Consider the following 14,788-nt stretch of genomic DNA (forward strand, 5'->3'; position numbering starts at 1 on the left):
GGGCCGGGGGGGGGGGGGGGAGCAGCGACAGTGCAAAGTACAAATGCTACGCCTAGCGAGGCTAGGTTGCTCTCCTCTCTACCGAGGTCTCGTCCCTCACCCTCGCGAAGGACGCGCGTGCTGGTATTGATTAAATCCTCCGTGGGGTGGCTTGCGGGTGGCCATCTTGCGCTACGTCCCGTCTCATTGGCTGGCGTCCATTTTGCGTCCCTCCTCTTCCTCTTAGCGCGCAGGCGTTTTGGCGCTTCGCGCGAACTGGAATCTGTCTCCCCCGCCTCCCTCTCTCGGTCTCACCACATCCCACGACCCTCGACGCGATTGAATTTCCGTTTCCAGCTACGTTCGAGGAGCTCGCGTATGCGAATGTGACGGCCCCCCACCCCTCACTACTCTAAACTGCCTAGTGCCCGTTCTTTTCGTCTCCACGTCTGTGACGCGGCGCTTACCTTCGCTTCTTGCAACTCGCCTTCTGCCCCCGCCCCACCCCACCCCGCCTCGTACCACTCGCGCCCCGCATTTCTTCGCCACGATTCGGCATATAGATATAGAGCTAAGAACGTCAACGGTTAAATCACACTGGCCCACATAGGGACTCCCGTATCTTTCACGGCGTTGGCCAATAAGACGTTCCGAGTTCTTGTTGGGTAAAGTTTTTACGTACCTTTTCTCTCGAATGATTGTCGACATGTTGGTGTGAAATAATGTAGGATAATGGGCGAGAAGAGTCACAATTTCGAAGATGGCATAAAATCTTTTAATCCATTGGCTTTTAATACGTAATATTAATGCTTTGAAAAACATTCGACTTGCTCCGATCGACTAAAAGTTAATGATCTTGTTATGTCTTAATTAATTACGTCTGTAATTATGTCTATGAAGTTACAGATAACGACTGGTTAAATAAAATAACATTTTATTATTATAAATAAAGCTTATTATATATATATATATATATAAAGCTAGGACATTTAATTCAAAATAATGAGAACTTTGGTTGAAAATGTATTTGCACCAAATACGTAAATTATCGAACAAACCCAAGAGTACATTAAAATTTCAAATTCCCTATTTCCCCTATAATGATTAAAAATTTCTTATTTAAACTTTATTATTTAGAGACATTGCAATAGAAACCTGAATGTTTTCCTCGTCGATAAATAGTTTGAAAATTGATTATAATTTTATAGTCGTCTAATAATAATCATAACGCAAAGAGTTTATTCCTTTCTTAAATAGTATGCGATTTATCCATCAATTATGCTATTTGAACATTAAATTATCCAATTATTAATAATTTGTTTTTATAATAATTATTTAACTGTAACTAATAGTACAGAGTATGCGATTATGACGTCAGTGCATAAATTTCAAACTTATATTATTCGTATTACTCGTTAAAACTATAAACTCTGTTAAAAATATATATATATATATATATATATATTATAGAATGACCTTATTCGTCTGTGCCAGAATTTTAATGAACGTTGCAACGATAAATGATATAATTTATGAATTTTAAATTATTTACTTTATAACTAAATTTTTATTTCTTTAGTTTTACATCATTTACGTCTTAAGTTCTTTTTATTTTATAAAGATATTGAATTGGCTTTGATTTAAATATATCGTTTTACCTATAATGTACATATTTCAGCAAACGACTGTATTTTTACACTAATTGATACTCATTTACAGTGACATAAAACTAAATATAGCATATAATACAAATTGTAATAGAATTTTGAAAATGCTTTCAATTAGTTTAGAAAATGTAGAAGAATAATTTTTACACGTATAAGGTTAGATTGTACAGGGTTATTTATTGACAGACGTACGTGTACTGATACGAAACTATATATATCCATAGAAAATAGATTGGTCGCATATATTAAAAGTCAGGAAATGTTAGCACGCAAATTTCCGATAAACACTAGCGATTTGGAATGACTTGCAATTGATTGTCATGTACACCCAAAAGCACATGGAAGCGCATGCGCTCAGGGTTTTTCAAATTACACCGGCAGTGCGTTCGAAAAGTTATCACACTTGCATTCCTATAGATACGTTCAAGAGCATAATCCGCTCGACAATTGAGAGATAGATAGATAGATAGAGAGAGAGAGAGAGAGAGAGAGAGAGAGAGAGAGAGAGAGAAAAGTGGAAAGGCGCAGAGCCTACAGTGACGATAAGCTTCTTTCTAACGGTCCACATCATTTTGGCCATGTGCTATAAATGCGCTGCCAGCATACCAATACTTGCAAAAGCCGTGCACTCGCTGAATATTTGTTACCGTGTACCTGTAGACAGATTTAACTTTCGCATGCGCGCGCACACCGTCAAATTAAATACGACAAGCTACCGTGTATATTCGGGAAGTTTCAACGTGTCAGACAGGGAGGAAAATCTCGACGCTTTCGATACCGTAAGGAAAGAGAGCGAGAAAGAGTTACTGAAAGAGCGAGCATGCGAACGAGGTGAAAGAAGATGGAGCGAGTGAAGGGGGGCCAGGAGAGGAAGCAGTCATCCGCTGTCCCAGGGGATGAGTAGTGACGCCATTGGCTCGCTAGCGTCACGCCCGCTCCTCACACCGACGCCCACTCACACAGCCGGGAGTCCAAGGGAGCGAGTGAGAGGAATAGAGCCACGCCTACCCCTGGCGAGACTCCAAAACTAGGTCAGCTAGATGCGAGCGCCCCCAGGAATGAGCGGTGAAGATCGGTGAGGACGCGGGCAGTGGCGAACTCGCAGTCCCGTGCGAAACCACCCTAACGCCCGTATCGCTCGTTGTCTCTCGCCGAGCCCAGCAGCCACTGTCCTCCTGCTCTCGCTCTCTCACTCTCTACCTCTCTGTCTCTCTCTCTCTCTCTCTCTCTATCTATCTCTCTCTATCTATCTCTCTCCATCTCACTCACTAACTCGCTCGCTCGCTCACTACACGCGCGCGCACACCCAAACACACACATTCTCGTTCTCTCTCTCTCTCTCTCTCTCTCTCTCTCTCTCCCTCCCTCTCTCTCTCTCTCCCTCTCTTTCACTCCCTCCCTCCCTCCCTCTCTACCTCTCTACCTCTCTACCTCTCTACCTCTCTACCTCTCTACCTCTCTGCCACTCTACCTCTCTACCTCTCTCTCAATCACTCGCGTCCTAGATTATACAGCTGTACGGACGAAAAGCTAGGAGACGGTCCAGGAGAGGAGGATTTCCATCAGATTGTTGGACGCGAGCTGCTGCGGAGGACGGAGGCCAAGCGACACGACAGGTCAGCGAGACTTTTTTCCTTCTCCATTGACTGTAATTCCCCTTTCTCTCCCGATCATCAGCGAGTGCGCGAGCGAGTGCTTACGATTTGTAAATACATTATATTACAATGTGTCACAAGCCTGAAACCTGAATTTACAAAGATCATCATAGTAACATCGTCTCGACTTGGGTAAATTAGGAATTTTCATCGGATAATTAGAGTGATCGAATAATCGAATCGGTATCTCGGACGGATGTGTCGAGATCCTTTCTCGACGATTCCTGCGATTCATTTCATTTGTAATTAAGTTTCTGTAGTCGTATGGATATTAATAAATCAGCGATAATAGGGGTAACGAAAAATCTTTTGTGCTTTCGTATTTGCTAAATCTCATCACGAATTTGTAAATTCAGGTAATTTCTAAAAATCTAAAAATGAATGCTATCCAAACGGAATGTAATAAAGCGAAGTAACTTTAAAGATATTTCGTATAATTATTTATTATGAATAATCACACGATAAGTATATATTCATGATACTAGTTACTTCATTTTCAATCGACATGTATACATAGATAAGGCTAAAAGTGCTTATTGAAAAAATCATTAGCCTACCCATACTATTTTTTTTGAAGCCATAAACATCATTATTATTTTGTATTATAAGCATTTTTTTATTTTTCAAATGCAAACGATTATAATATATCTAATAGTTAATTAACATAGAAATATAATGCAATAAAATAAAAATGACATAAACGTTTAACGGCCTTATTATTGATTTGCACCGGAAATGAATTTAATATGATTTTCATATAAAAATGTGTTTGTACAGTTTTTGTAAAATTTTATATCATTCGTTAAAATGAGTATTCTACACTAATAAATTGCAATTTATTCACATTTAAAGAACAAATAAACGAAAAAACAATGGAATGTTTCAGATAGTCCTTCTAAAAAAACTGATTTAAAATGTATTCCTACATAATAGACAATTAATTTCTCTTTAGAAGCCATAATCAAATTCCAGGTGTACCACAAATCTCCCAAATCCTCCGAAGAACGGTTTTTTCATTAGCATTTTTAGGTTGCAATTGCATTTCACAACGATAAAGCAGTGAAAGCACGAGTCTCAGTACATTATTTACATCTCATTAGCATATTTTAATGTACAATATATATCATTACTGTTAAAGTAGATTTTCAAATTGAAAAAACTATATACATATATATATATATATATATATATACATACATTTTTAAATTTTGTTCACAATTGCCAATAAATTACATATATATTTTCAATTTTATTTTCATTAATAAATATCACGAAACTGATAACTAATCTCTTTACATTAACATTAAATCCATTGAATTTATCTATTGAACTAATACTTTTTCTTTTAACATAGTTATTTTGTTGAAGTTGAAAGAATTCATAAACAAAAAAACTACAATTTTTATATAGTTTTATCGGCACTTACATTTTTTATATAACTTAATTTTTACTCGAAAGTAATTCTTCAAATAATTTTGTAAAATTCTAAATTCTCCTACAACTACTTCTTTTACTTCAATATTTTAAAATGCACGTTTTAATTAATCTTGCTATATTATTTTGAATATATATATATATATATATATTACTTTTTATGAAAGGCTATATAAATTGTTTCATATTTATAAATGTTGAAAAAAACATATCGGAAAATGTTATTGATAAATGTGGCTAAATTGTTAATATACTACGCGTTTTAATCAATTTTTAAAACTCGAGTATAATCGTATGTAAATATAATTCCAACACCTTTTTAATAATTTGAAAATTTAAATATTACATTATCGTTATAATAGAATATTAACATTCAATAATGAATTAGAAAATCAATGAAAGTCTTGTTATTTGATATTGGAAGAAATATCAATTGTAAATAAAATTATGTTATCCTAATTAGATTGGATAACGATTCAGACACTTGTTATTAATTAATCATCAGAGACATCTTGAACACGCGTAGCTTCGATCTGCTTTGTTCATTGAAAGGAGATGAATCTCGTCATCATTTATAAGTTGCGAATTTTCTCACAATATTAATGAAACCGACACTCACTATCGAACTCTATAACAAAAAGTCAAATAAATAAAAAGAGCAAACGTTTCCTTGGTCGCTCAGTCTGCCGTGCTCCATCGGTGGTCCGTTTAAACAATAATATTATAAACTAAAAATGCCCGAGGCAAGAAACTTAATACCAAAAGAAAAGCAATCGAGCTGAACTTTAGCGGATTTGTTTATTGTTGACTGTTGTAGGGATCGCAGAAAAGGGGCACTGCAGAGTCATGGACAATGTACAAATGATCGGCACTAAAATCACAGCGATCAAGGAATATTTATATGTAAGACCAGGCATTCCATCACGCCATATGCATCTTTTTTTCTCATAATCGTATTCGTTTGCTTATAATGCGCTCTCTATCTCTCTCTCTCTCTCTATCTCTATCTCTCTCTCTCTCTATCTCTCTATCTCTCTCTCTCTCTCTCTCTCTCTCTCTCTTATCTACCTATCTCTTACTTTTGCCGTATATAGTCAAATATAGTTATCATTCTATGTGTATCTTTAATTTCTCTCTATGTCCGTGAGCTTTTGGCTTTTTGTACTGTGTTGAATTTTAAATCTCCGTGCACATATAAACTTAAAACTACAATGATTAACTCACAATGTATTTTCAACTCGAAAGGCCTTTTGTCATTTGTATTTCAGAACTTTGCCAGGACACATTCGCCCACTAGACTCATGAGTTCCGAAAATACGTACTCGCTCTCAAAGGAGCACAGTAACCTCAAATATTCTGGTAAGTTACCATTTTACTTGATCTTGCATACCCATCCACTACCATTCCGCTTGCGATTTTTCTCGTTGAGTGGGAATGCGTGCGGCTTTCTAGTTACTTTTGCTCTAACAATTGGTTGCAACAATCAACCGCAATAGTAATTACATTTCCGATGCTGTCGTTTTCGATTAAAATATTCGCATAAATTCAATTTATAATGCATATTATTAAAATAAATTTGCTAATAATTTCAAGTACGAACAAGTGGAATTATGTTAAGTATTTGCTCTCTTATTTATATACCGATGCCATATAACGTATACTTAAATAATAACGAATATATAAAACATAATCAGTATCGAATGAACAATAATAATTTATTTCAAAATCCAAAGAGAATCTCTAACGAGAATTGCAAATCTACGTAGAATGTCATTTTATTATTATAAGTGGTGGTGGTGGTGGTGGTGGTGGTGGTGGTGGTAGTGGTAGTGATGTTGGTGGTGATGGTGGTGGTGGTAGTGGTAGTGGTAGTGGTAGTGGTAGTGGTAGTGGTAGTAGTAGTGGTAGTAGTAGTGGTAGTGGTAGTAGTAGTAGTAGTAGTAGTAGTAGTAGTAGTAGTAGTAGTAGTAGTAGTAGTAGTAGTAGTATGGGACGGGGTTCTCATTGAAAAATATTAAATGCATATATCAATACGAATAGATAGACGCTAAAACCAACAGCCAAAGATGGATTTCTCCTTAAATAAACGACACCTTAAAGTTCTGTGATTGACACGTGATCAGCATGTCAAGGTAAATTTGCTTTTCGATTAAAATCAATAAATAACACAGGGCCGCGTCGACACAGATTCCATGAGTTTTGACAGCATAAAACTGAAGGGTGCATAATAATCGAGGATTTAGAATTAGTCTGAAGAGTTGGAGAGCTCAGAAGCGACAGATTACAACACCGCAGGGGAGTTGGCAAAAAGGAAGGGGTTCATCTTTGGCTCGAGTGGATATTTACATTTGGGCATGTGTCGAGTGACGATAAGAATGTCGCGCGTGCCAATGTATCGAGGGATTCGCTTAAAAATCTTCACGATTTACAAATTTTCTATTCTAATGTACAATCTACTCTTAAAGAATCAATTTTTCAATTGTCATGTGATTTAGCATTGGCTTATACTTTACTGTCGGCCGATCTCTCGCGTACGTGTAATGAAAGTGTGAAATTCGAAAATAGTGCCTTGAAACGTATATAGTATTATAATTATTAGAAAGCCCATCGTATGCGATGAAATTAAATTTCCAATGTAATAAATTAGTCGTGTAATCTCGTTTATAAATCGGCTAAGCTAATAATACCACGGTGAAGCGTTCGTTTAAAGCTCGCACGAGGGTTAACTTCAAAACGGGCAAAACAAAATAGCCATAATTACAGCATAATTATTAATTTGAAGAATCAGTCATAATTGGAGAGAGAGAGAAAAAAATCGTAATTGCGATTGATTGAAAATTAAATATTAAAAATTATTTGTAATGAAGGAATGGTGATAAAGGAGGGCCAAAGTATCATTAGTCTTCTAGTGGCTTGATTTTACATATAAAGCTTGCGCATAAGAACTCTCGCGTTGGATTTGAATTTATAAATTACAATAAAATAAAGCCCCGGACGTATTAAGTAAGTAAAAGTTTTGCCAATGCTCACCCTGAGAGGGAGGGGGAGGGGGAGGGGGAGGGGTAGGGGGAGGGGGAGAGAAAGCCTCGAATAAGGTTCGCTCCTTATCTGCTTTTCGGTGAAAACTGTAAGCACTAGGGAACATAGGCGCATGTCGCTGGATCTTAGATTGATGGGATGAGCTTAGCCAGATCTTACCGAAGAAGCCAAGGGATTTCCCTTGTTGGGCTGACTGATCAAGCTCTACGTAACACAGATCCCCGTCTTTTTTCTTATTTAACTGCTAGCTAGTATCTTTTCGCCATTTTATTAAACCACTAGTCATCCTAAATATGACGATATGGTGCGCGAACGCGGTCAAATATTATTAATCTAAATAACATTGGAATTGCAACAAAAAAAAATGTATCGTGTATAGTTTGGACTACTGGCAGTCCTCGTCTGTTTGTACTCTAATTGTCTTAAAATCTCATTATCAAGCAGTATAAGCGCCTGATTTCCTTACATTATGCGTCTGAATTTATTTCATACTTTGTTAAAATTATATGAATGAAAAACTTGGAAAATATAATCGATCAAATCACACTCTTAATCATGACTAAGCAATTTACTGTCAATTTCTACAATTGCCATTGTATTTGTAATCTATTTCTTTCAATATTATAAATAAAATAATCACCATATTGGCGACTAATAGCCATCGACTTTGTTGCATGTATCAACGTCATCTATTTAATTGTCCTTGATTAATTAATTGCTTCTATAAGGTATGATATGTCTATAAATAATTTGGATGAAGATAATCTATTATGAAATTACGCAAGTACGATGGTGTCATACCACCAAACAACTGAGAGTGTGTCAATTTAGGTCTATACTTTCAATTGTTTGATGAGTTGAAGCCATTCTGAAAATCTACGATAACATAACAACATAACAACGGTGAGAACCAATAGATGTGCATAGATATCACATTGCCATTGTGCACGAAAGTTTGAAATACTTCTCATTGTTTGTCTATTAGTTTCCTTTCAATTAATGATGCTTTAAGTGGCCAATGCCAAGTTCAAAACGCTCGACCAGCGGTTCGGAAAAATTTCTAAAAATTTCCGGGACTTGTCGAGTGCGACACAGTTATAGAAAATGTGCGAATGGCAAAATGACAAGTCGAAGGCAAATATTGTTAACGGCGTGTAGATGGGCATTCTCTCGGACAATTAAATAATTCACTCGTTATTTCCATTGTTTATACATGTAGATATATTGCCACAAAATGTCGAGGGATATCCAGCCACTAAGGAGTTCCTCATGAAAGTCGTCGACATACTACTCGATTATATTAAAACGCAGAGTGATCGAAATTCGAAGGTACTCGAGTTTCATCATCCTAGCGAAATGATGCGTTTACTGGATCTCGAAATTCCTGACACTGGCGTAACGCTCCAGCAGTTATTGATCGATTGCTCGACAACGTTGAAATATCAAGTAAAAACTGGTAAGTATAACAATTTTTTTTTTATCGCATAATGGCTTAACTTTATTGCCTCGTCTAAATAAATATAGACGGTCGTGGCTCATAAATAGAAAATTAATTACCTCCGATGGCATTCATTATATCTCGGGCAAGATATATTACTTTATCAGTTCCGTTTATTCACTTATAATTTGCTAATTACGTAAGCTTGAAATTTGTAATATAAAAGTGTCGATATCGTTTGTCAATATTGCGTTGATGTTTGTACGATCGACAACATCTCTTCTCATCTCGATATACATCCTTATTAAGCTTACAATAATATATAACAATGACCGATGACTGTAAAATGTTATGTAAAAGTGATATTTTATAATGCATCTCGCGAACAATCAGCAGAAATCCAATATAATTTCAGCTAACGGAACAAAATAGTCGATGTTTAATTATTTGTCTTTGGCGATCAGCGATTAATGGCTTCGCAGATTAATTTATTAATCGATAGTTTCAATTATCAAGAACAGACAATCAATCAGATAATAATTTGTAAAATTTGTATATTACAGTTAATTGTTGAGAGCGTATCGTGACGATCGCAAACAAACGAATTTTAACGTTAAAATGAAAATTATGCGATTCCCACGGAATTTACACAGGAGCAATTGGAATAAAAGCAGCCGTGGATATTTCAATCGAGAAGTTAAATATTTTCTTTCGAAATAATCATTAGAGTCAAATAAATCATAAAAATATAATGACTGTAGCCATATTTATTCTTCCTCTTCTTCCTCTTCTTCTTCTTCTTCTTCTTCTTCATCTACTTTTACTTCTACTTCTACTTCTACTTTTACTTCTACTTCTACTTCTACTTCTACTTCTACTTCTTATTATTATTATTATTAATTTTTGTTTTAATAAAACTTTAAAGTAGTAAATTATCTAGTCAGTCATCCGTATGGCAGAACGATAAGCTGCATAATTTCATATTCAATTTAGCATACGGCAGGAGCAATAGGGAAGAGATAAGGCGGTTAAAGATACTTTCATTCCCGTTCTCTATACCCATCGGACCAGCCCCAAAGATATACAGAGATCGTGATAAATAGCTTGGGGCGAAAGCAACGTAAAGAGGCCAAATATATCTTGCTGTATTATCGAATATTGATCGTCCATAAAGTCGTACGTGGATTTTTATTCAAAGAAAGAAAAAACGAGAGAAAGATTAATTTTCATTATCTCGCACTTTAATAGTGAGATATGATTTTCGTGCGATGACGTTAAGCGTGATATCATCATCGACAAAAACCTCCTAGGATTCATCCGCCATTATTCTTATTCATATTCTTATGCGAAAATTGTGAGCTTAGTGTAATAAATGGGAATCACATACGGCGGAATTATTCGAAAGGGCAATATTTTGGACATGAATCTTTTGGCATTTCATCGCGCATAAAAATTCATACCCCGAAACGAGGATGCTCGTATTGCGATTATCTCATCTTCTTATACGACCATATTGCAAGTGTTGCGATAGGCATCGTCGGGGACAGCACGAACCTCCAGCAAGATCCCATCACTGTCCTAGATCAATTTAAAATACCAAAATACCAAGGTAAACATTCATCCGCGCAAAATCATAGAAAAAGCATCGAACCACGAATACCGGGAGCTTTAAAAAAAAAAAAAAAAAAAACGAACGAACGAATGAACGGAAGATAAGAAAAAGCCATATAATTAGCTGATGATAGGCTTCGTCGCCTGTTTCAGCGAGTCTCCGTTGTGCCATCATCGGCTTTCGGCGCTACATCGGAAATGGAAATACTTGCGGGAAGCTTGAAAGTACAGATAGAGTTGGGGTCGGCAGTAAGCGACAACGCCGGAAGTTTACCGCAAATCCCCCGCTGCGGAACTCGACTATCTCTCGCGGGATTCGATTACCGGCTTGAATGGATGCTAATGCACAATGGCCGGCAAGTCGACGACGACGTCAACTCGCCTCCTCGGATGCATAGCTAGATACCGGGAGCCCGAGGGTGGGTGACAACACCCTCCCGGGGCTATTGAGGTCGAGGCGAGCGCGTGCCGCGGTGATACGCGTGTGGTGTCGGCCAACAAAAACTCGTTATTAGATTACGCGCACCCCTCGGCCTTCGTGCTCTCTCTCTCTCTCTCTCTGACTCTCTCTCTCTCTCTCTCTCTCTCTCTCTCTCTCTTTGGCGCTGCTGCTCCGTAAATGCGACGCGTCCCCATGGTTTTTCACGCCGCGGACTTTGTTGCGCGAGGGACTCGGGGCGCCGATTTCTTCGAGAAGAAATAACGAAAAATGCGATGCCGGAATAATAGAGGATAGCTTGTTCCAAGTTGTGGAGGGAGAAAGTTGCTCGTTGCATTATCAAAGCGCCTCAAATTATTCGCAAGCCTACGTGACGGAGTTGAATTATCATAATTTACAATTTAAATTCCGAATTATAATAATGAAAATAAACATAAAATAGGAAAAAGAAAAAAGTTCTAGAAAAGTTAATTGCATTCGTTTAGTTTACGTTTTTACTAAAAGTTAACGTCGACTAACCGACATATTTTGCTTCAGTTAAACTCGTGTTTTTCTTCCCACTTCTTTTCATTGCAGACTAGTCTAGTTCTTTATACGCATACAAAAATATTACGTACGCGCTATTATTGTACTAAATCAAAAACAAAATTCTCATTGTATTCAATAAATTAGTTATCTACTTTATTACTCCATTTAAATGAAAATATTCCTGTATAAGATACGGTGTTTAGAATTAACGAAGAACGAGTAAATCTTAGAAACCATAACCATCCACTCTTTTTCCATTTTTATTCTTTTCCATCGCGATTCTCAGAGCTAATTTTCAAGCTTTTTTTTCACTTTTGCTATCGCAATGTTTCATTCTATCTCATCCTGTTGGCGATAGGTACAGAGTCGTAGTCTCTGTTACATGAGATATTTCAAAACACATATTGCGATCTCGAGGGGATAGTATACAGTTCCCATTAAAGCGAACAAAGATTTAAAAGAATATATATATATATATATATATATATATATATGTATCTATAGTAGTGAGCTACATAGATTAGGTTTACGTGGATGTAACAAGATCATTTTAAACCAAAGTTGGTATTATAGATGCGTCATCGGCTGCTTGATTACAATAATTTGTTTTCTTATTCAATTTTCTTATATGATTTATGGTTACATGGTCCGTTCAACGTAAAAAAATGAAAGATATTCTCGTTATTCTTATAATGATATTCACAACTACTCAAGTCACAATTTTATGCTACTACATGTTATTATAGTTATTTTAAATAGTCAAATGGTCTGGTTTTTTTTTTTTTCAAAAAATGAATGATTTGAAAAGGATTTTTTACAAGTCAAATAACGGATTTTGTCATCGTTCAACATTGTAGATTAAATAACGATAAAGTGTAAGGCCATTTTAATACATCGCCAGATATGCTTGAATATACGTGGAAGGATAAACTCACTTACACTGATAATTCACACACAATAGGGTACTATAGTTGCGAAAAACATATACCACAAAAGTCATAAATATCATAGAGAGAGAGAGATAGAGAGAGAGAGAGAGAGAGAGAGAGAGAGAGAGAGAGAGAGAGAACGTTTTATAAAAAGAATAAAAAATAATTATTATTCATTCATACATTAGCGTTTGAGTATCTTTTATTTTTATTCTTGAATAATAATAATAATAATAATAATAATAGAACCAAGCTACGCGCGCAATTAATGTCTTTTGTGTTGATAAATATAATTATTTTGTGAGAAATGATCATTCATAGAGAATAAGCATCGCAAAACTACATTATCACTTTATATATATGTATATATGTGTATATATGGTATAAATATTGTCCTTTCTTTTATTTTTAATAGTACAACTGTAAATATTATTTCACAAATCAACAAAATTACTAACTTACACGTGTGCTTTATGTAGCTATTGATTGAATCATTTTTCTTTTGTTATCTTTATCTCTTGCTTAGATTTTACTATAAGACTCGATATGGATTGTCATTTCGATGCAAATTTCCCATACTCAAAGTCGATGCAGACATATGTTAATTTCATCATTGACCATTATAGACATAATTTGTTGCGAATGAAAAATTATCTAATTGTTGAAACTATTATGAAAAGTAAACGGCAATTTCGGGACATATTTTCATTGAAATGAACGAACAACGCAAACGATCGTGAAAATACGAATAAAAAATCACAAAGAGATGGGAATAAGGTCCCGCCACCATCAATTACAGCGCGTAATAAAACTATTTCGTGGAAACTCGAAATTTGACAACGTTGACGCAAGTCTCAATGGAAAACCGAGCGAGATCGAGTTTTTGCATCGGTGCACAAAAAGCTCGAAAAGAATGAAAAGATGACTTGCCCAATGAGACGAAAAATCGCGAAAGCCCACAATCATACGTACGGGGGATGCAGCACTGCAGGAAGGCCCTTCCCGCTTTCCCCACTCAGAGCCAATTATTCACAGAACACGTAGGAATTTGCGGGAAAATCTCAAAGTGGATACTTGTTCAGATGCTGTATCGTAGGGAGGCGGGGATCGGCAAGGGTCTCGAAAAACACTTCTGCGGCGTAGGCGCACGTGGCCCTCTATTTCTCGTTGACTAACCCGAAGGGTGCCCCAATAGAATTCAATGGGATCGGTGTAATTAAGAGCCATTTCTACACGAATATCACTCTCTCTCTCTCTCTCTCTCGCTCTCTCTCGCACATACGCACGCACACGCGCGGGCATTCACCCTTCTCCGTTCTAGACGCCCCTCTTCGCCCCTCGCCGTGCCATGACACACGAGTACAGTGCTATTTACGGGCGCTCGACACTTTCCAGCCAACATTGGGATTTTTTTTTAATCGAGAGCTGGCGCAAAGGGCTGTCATGCCCGGCAAATTTAAAGAAAAAATGCAATGCGTCGCAGGAATTCCAATTGGCGCGGAGACGGGCCGAACTCGATGCACGCGTGTACTGTCTATGAAAGGATACAAGTTTCTGACGCGGACCTTCTCTTAACTCAAAAACTTTTATAACCATTACTAGCTCAAGGAGGAACAACTTTCATCAAATATAAAATTGAACAAATGAAAACATTAATTCTAGCCATATTAAATTAAGAATTTCAGGTGAATTATTCGAAAATTTAAAACTAAAGTGAAAAATTTTTTTTTTTATTCTAAATAGCTTTTTGACATTATTACAATTACCACGAGAATATAAATTTTAATTAAATTGTACTACTTATTAATGGTTATAAGGATAAGATTTTATAGGATAATTTAATGGTGAATAAAACGTTTATATCAATTCATTACCTTAAAGAATAATTAATAATAAAGTAAAAATTAATTTCATTCGATATTAAATTTCCAGATCTCTGTAGATTAAATGAAAATTCACTTACAAATCTCTTTTTACGATTAAAGACATGTATATATATATATATATATATATATATATATATATATATATATATATATATATACATATATATGTTATTTGTTATAGAT

The 14,788-nt window shown here is 36.1% G+C and overlaps 1 protein-coding gene across 1 annotated transcript; it reads left to right on the forward strand.

Moving 5' to 3' along the window:
* Positions 1-3,107: 3,107 nt before the first annotated feature.
* Positions 3,108-10,315, forward strand: LOC105364951 (glutamate decarboxylase). The gene is made up of 5 exons (XM_011502993.1): positions 3,108-3,262; positions 5,553-5,638; positions 6,004-6,094; positions 8,994-9,230; positions 10,206-10,315. Exons 2-5 carry the CDS (start codon positions 5,582-5,584, stop codon positions 10,313-10,315), a joined length of 495 nt encoding a protein of 164 aa, XP_011501295.1. The 5' UTR covers positions 3,108-3,262; positions 5,553-5,581.
* The last annotated feature ends 4,473 nt before the right edge of the window (positions 10,316-14,788 follow it).

This window comes from Ceratosolen solmsi, unplaced genomic scaffold (genome assembly GCF_000503995.2).
Source record: "Ceratosolen solmsi marchali unplaced genomic scaffold, CerSol_1.0 scaffold10, whole genome shotgun sequence".
Classification (NCBI taxonomy): Eukaryota; Metazoa; Arthropoda; class Insecta; order Hymenoptera; family Agaonidae; genus Ceratosolen; species Ceratosolen solmsi.

What these genes read in the sequence shown, in the direction of transcription:
- LOC105364951 (XM_011502993.1), top strand. Translation starts at nt 5,582, where the DNA reads ATGGACAATGTACAAATGATCGGCACTAAAATCACAGCGATCAAGGAA. An exon ending in CAGTAACCTCAAATATTCTG is followed by an intron (nt 6,095 to 8,993) that starts GTAAGTTACCAT and finishes TTATACATGTAG; the next exon opens with ATATATTGCCACAAAATGTC. An exon ending in GAAATATCAAGTAAAAACTG is followed by an intron (nt 9,231 to 10,205) that starts GTAAGTATAACA and finishes TATTCAATTTAG; the next exon opens with CATACGGCAGGAGCAATAGG.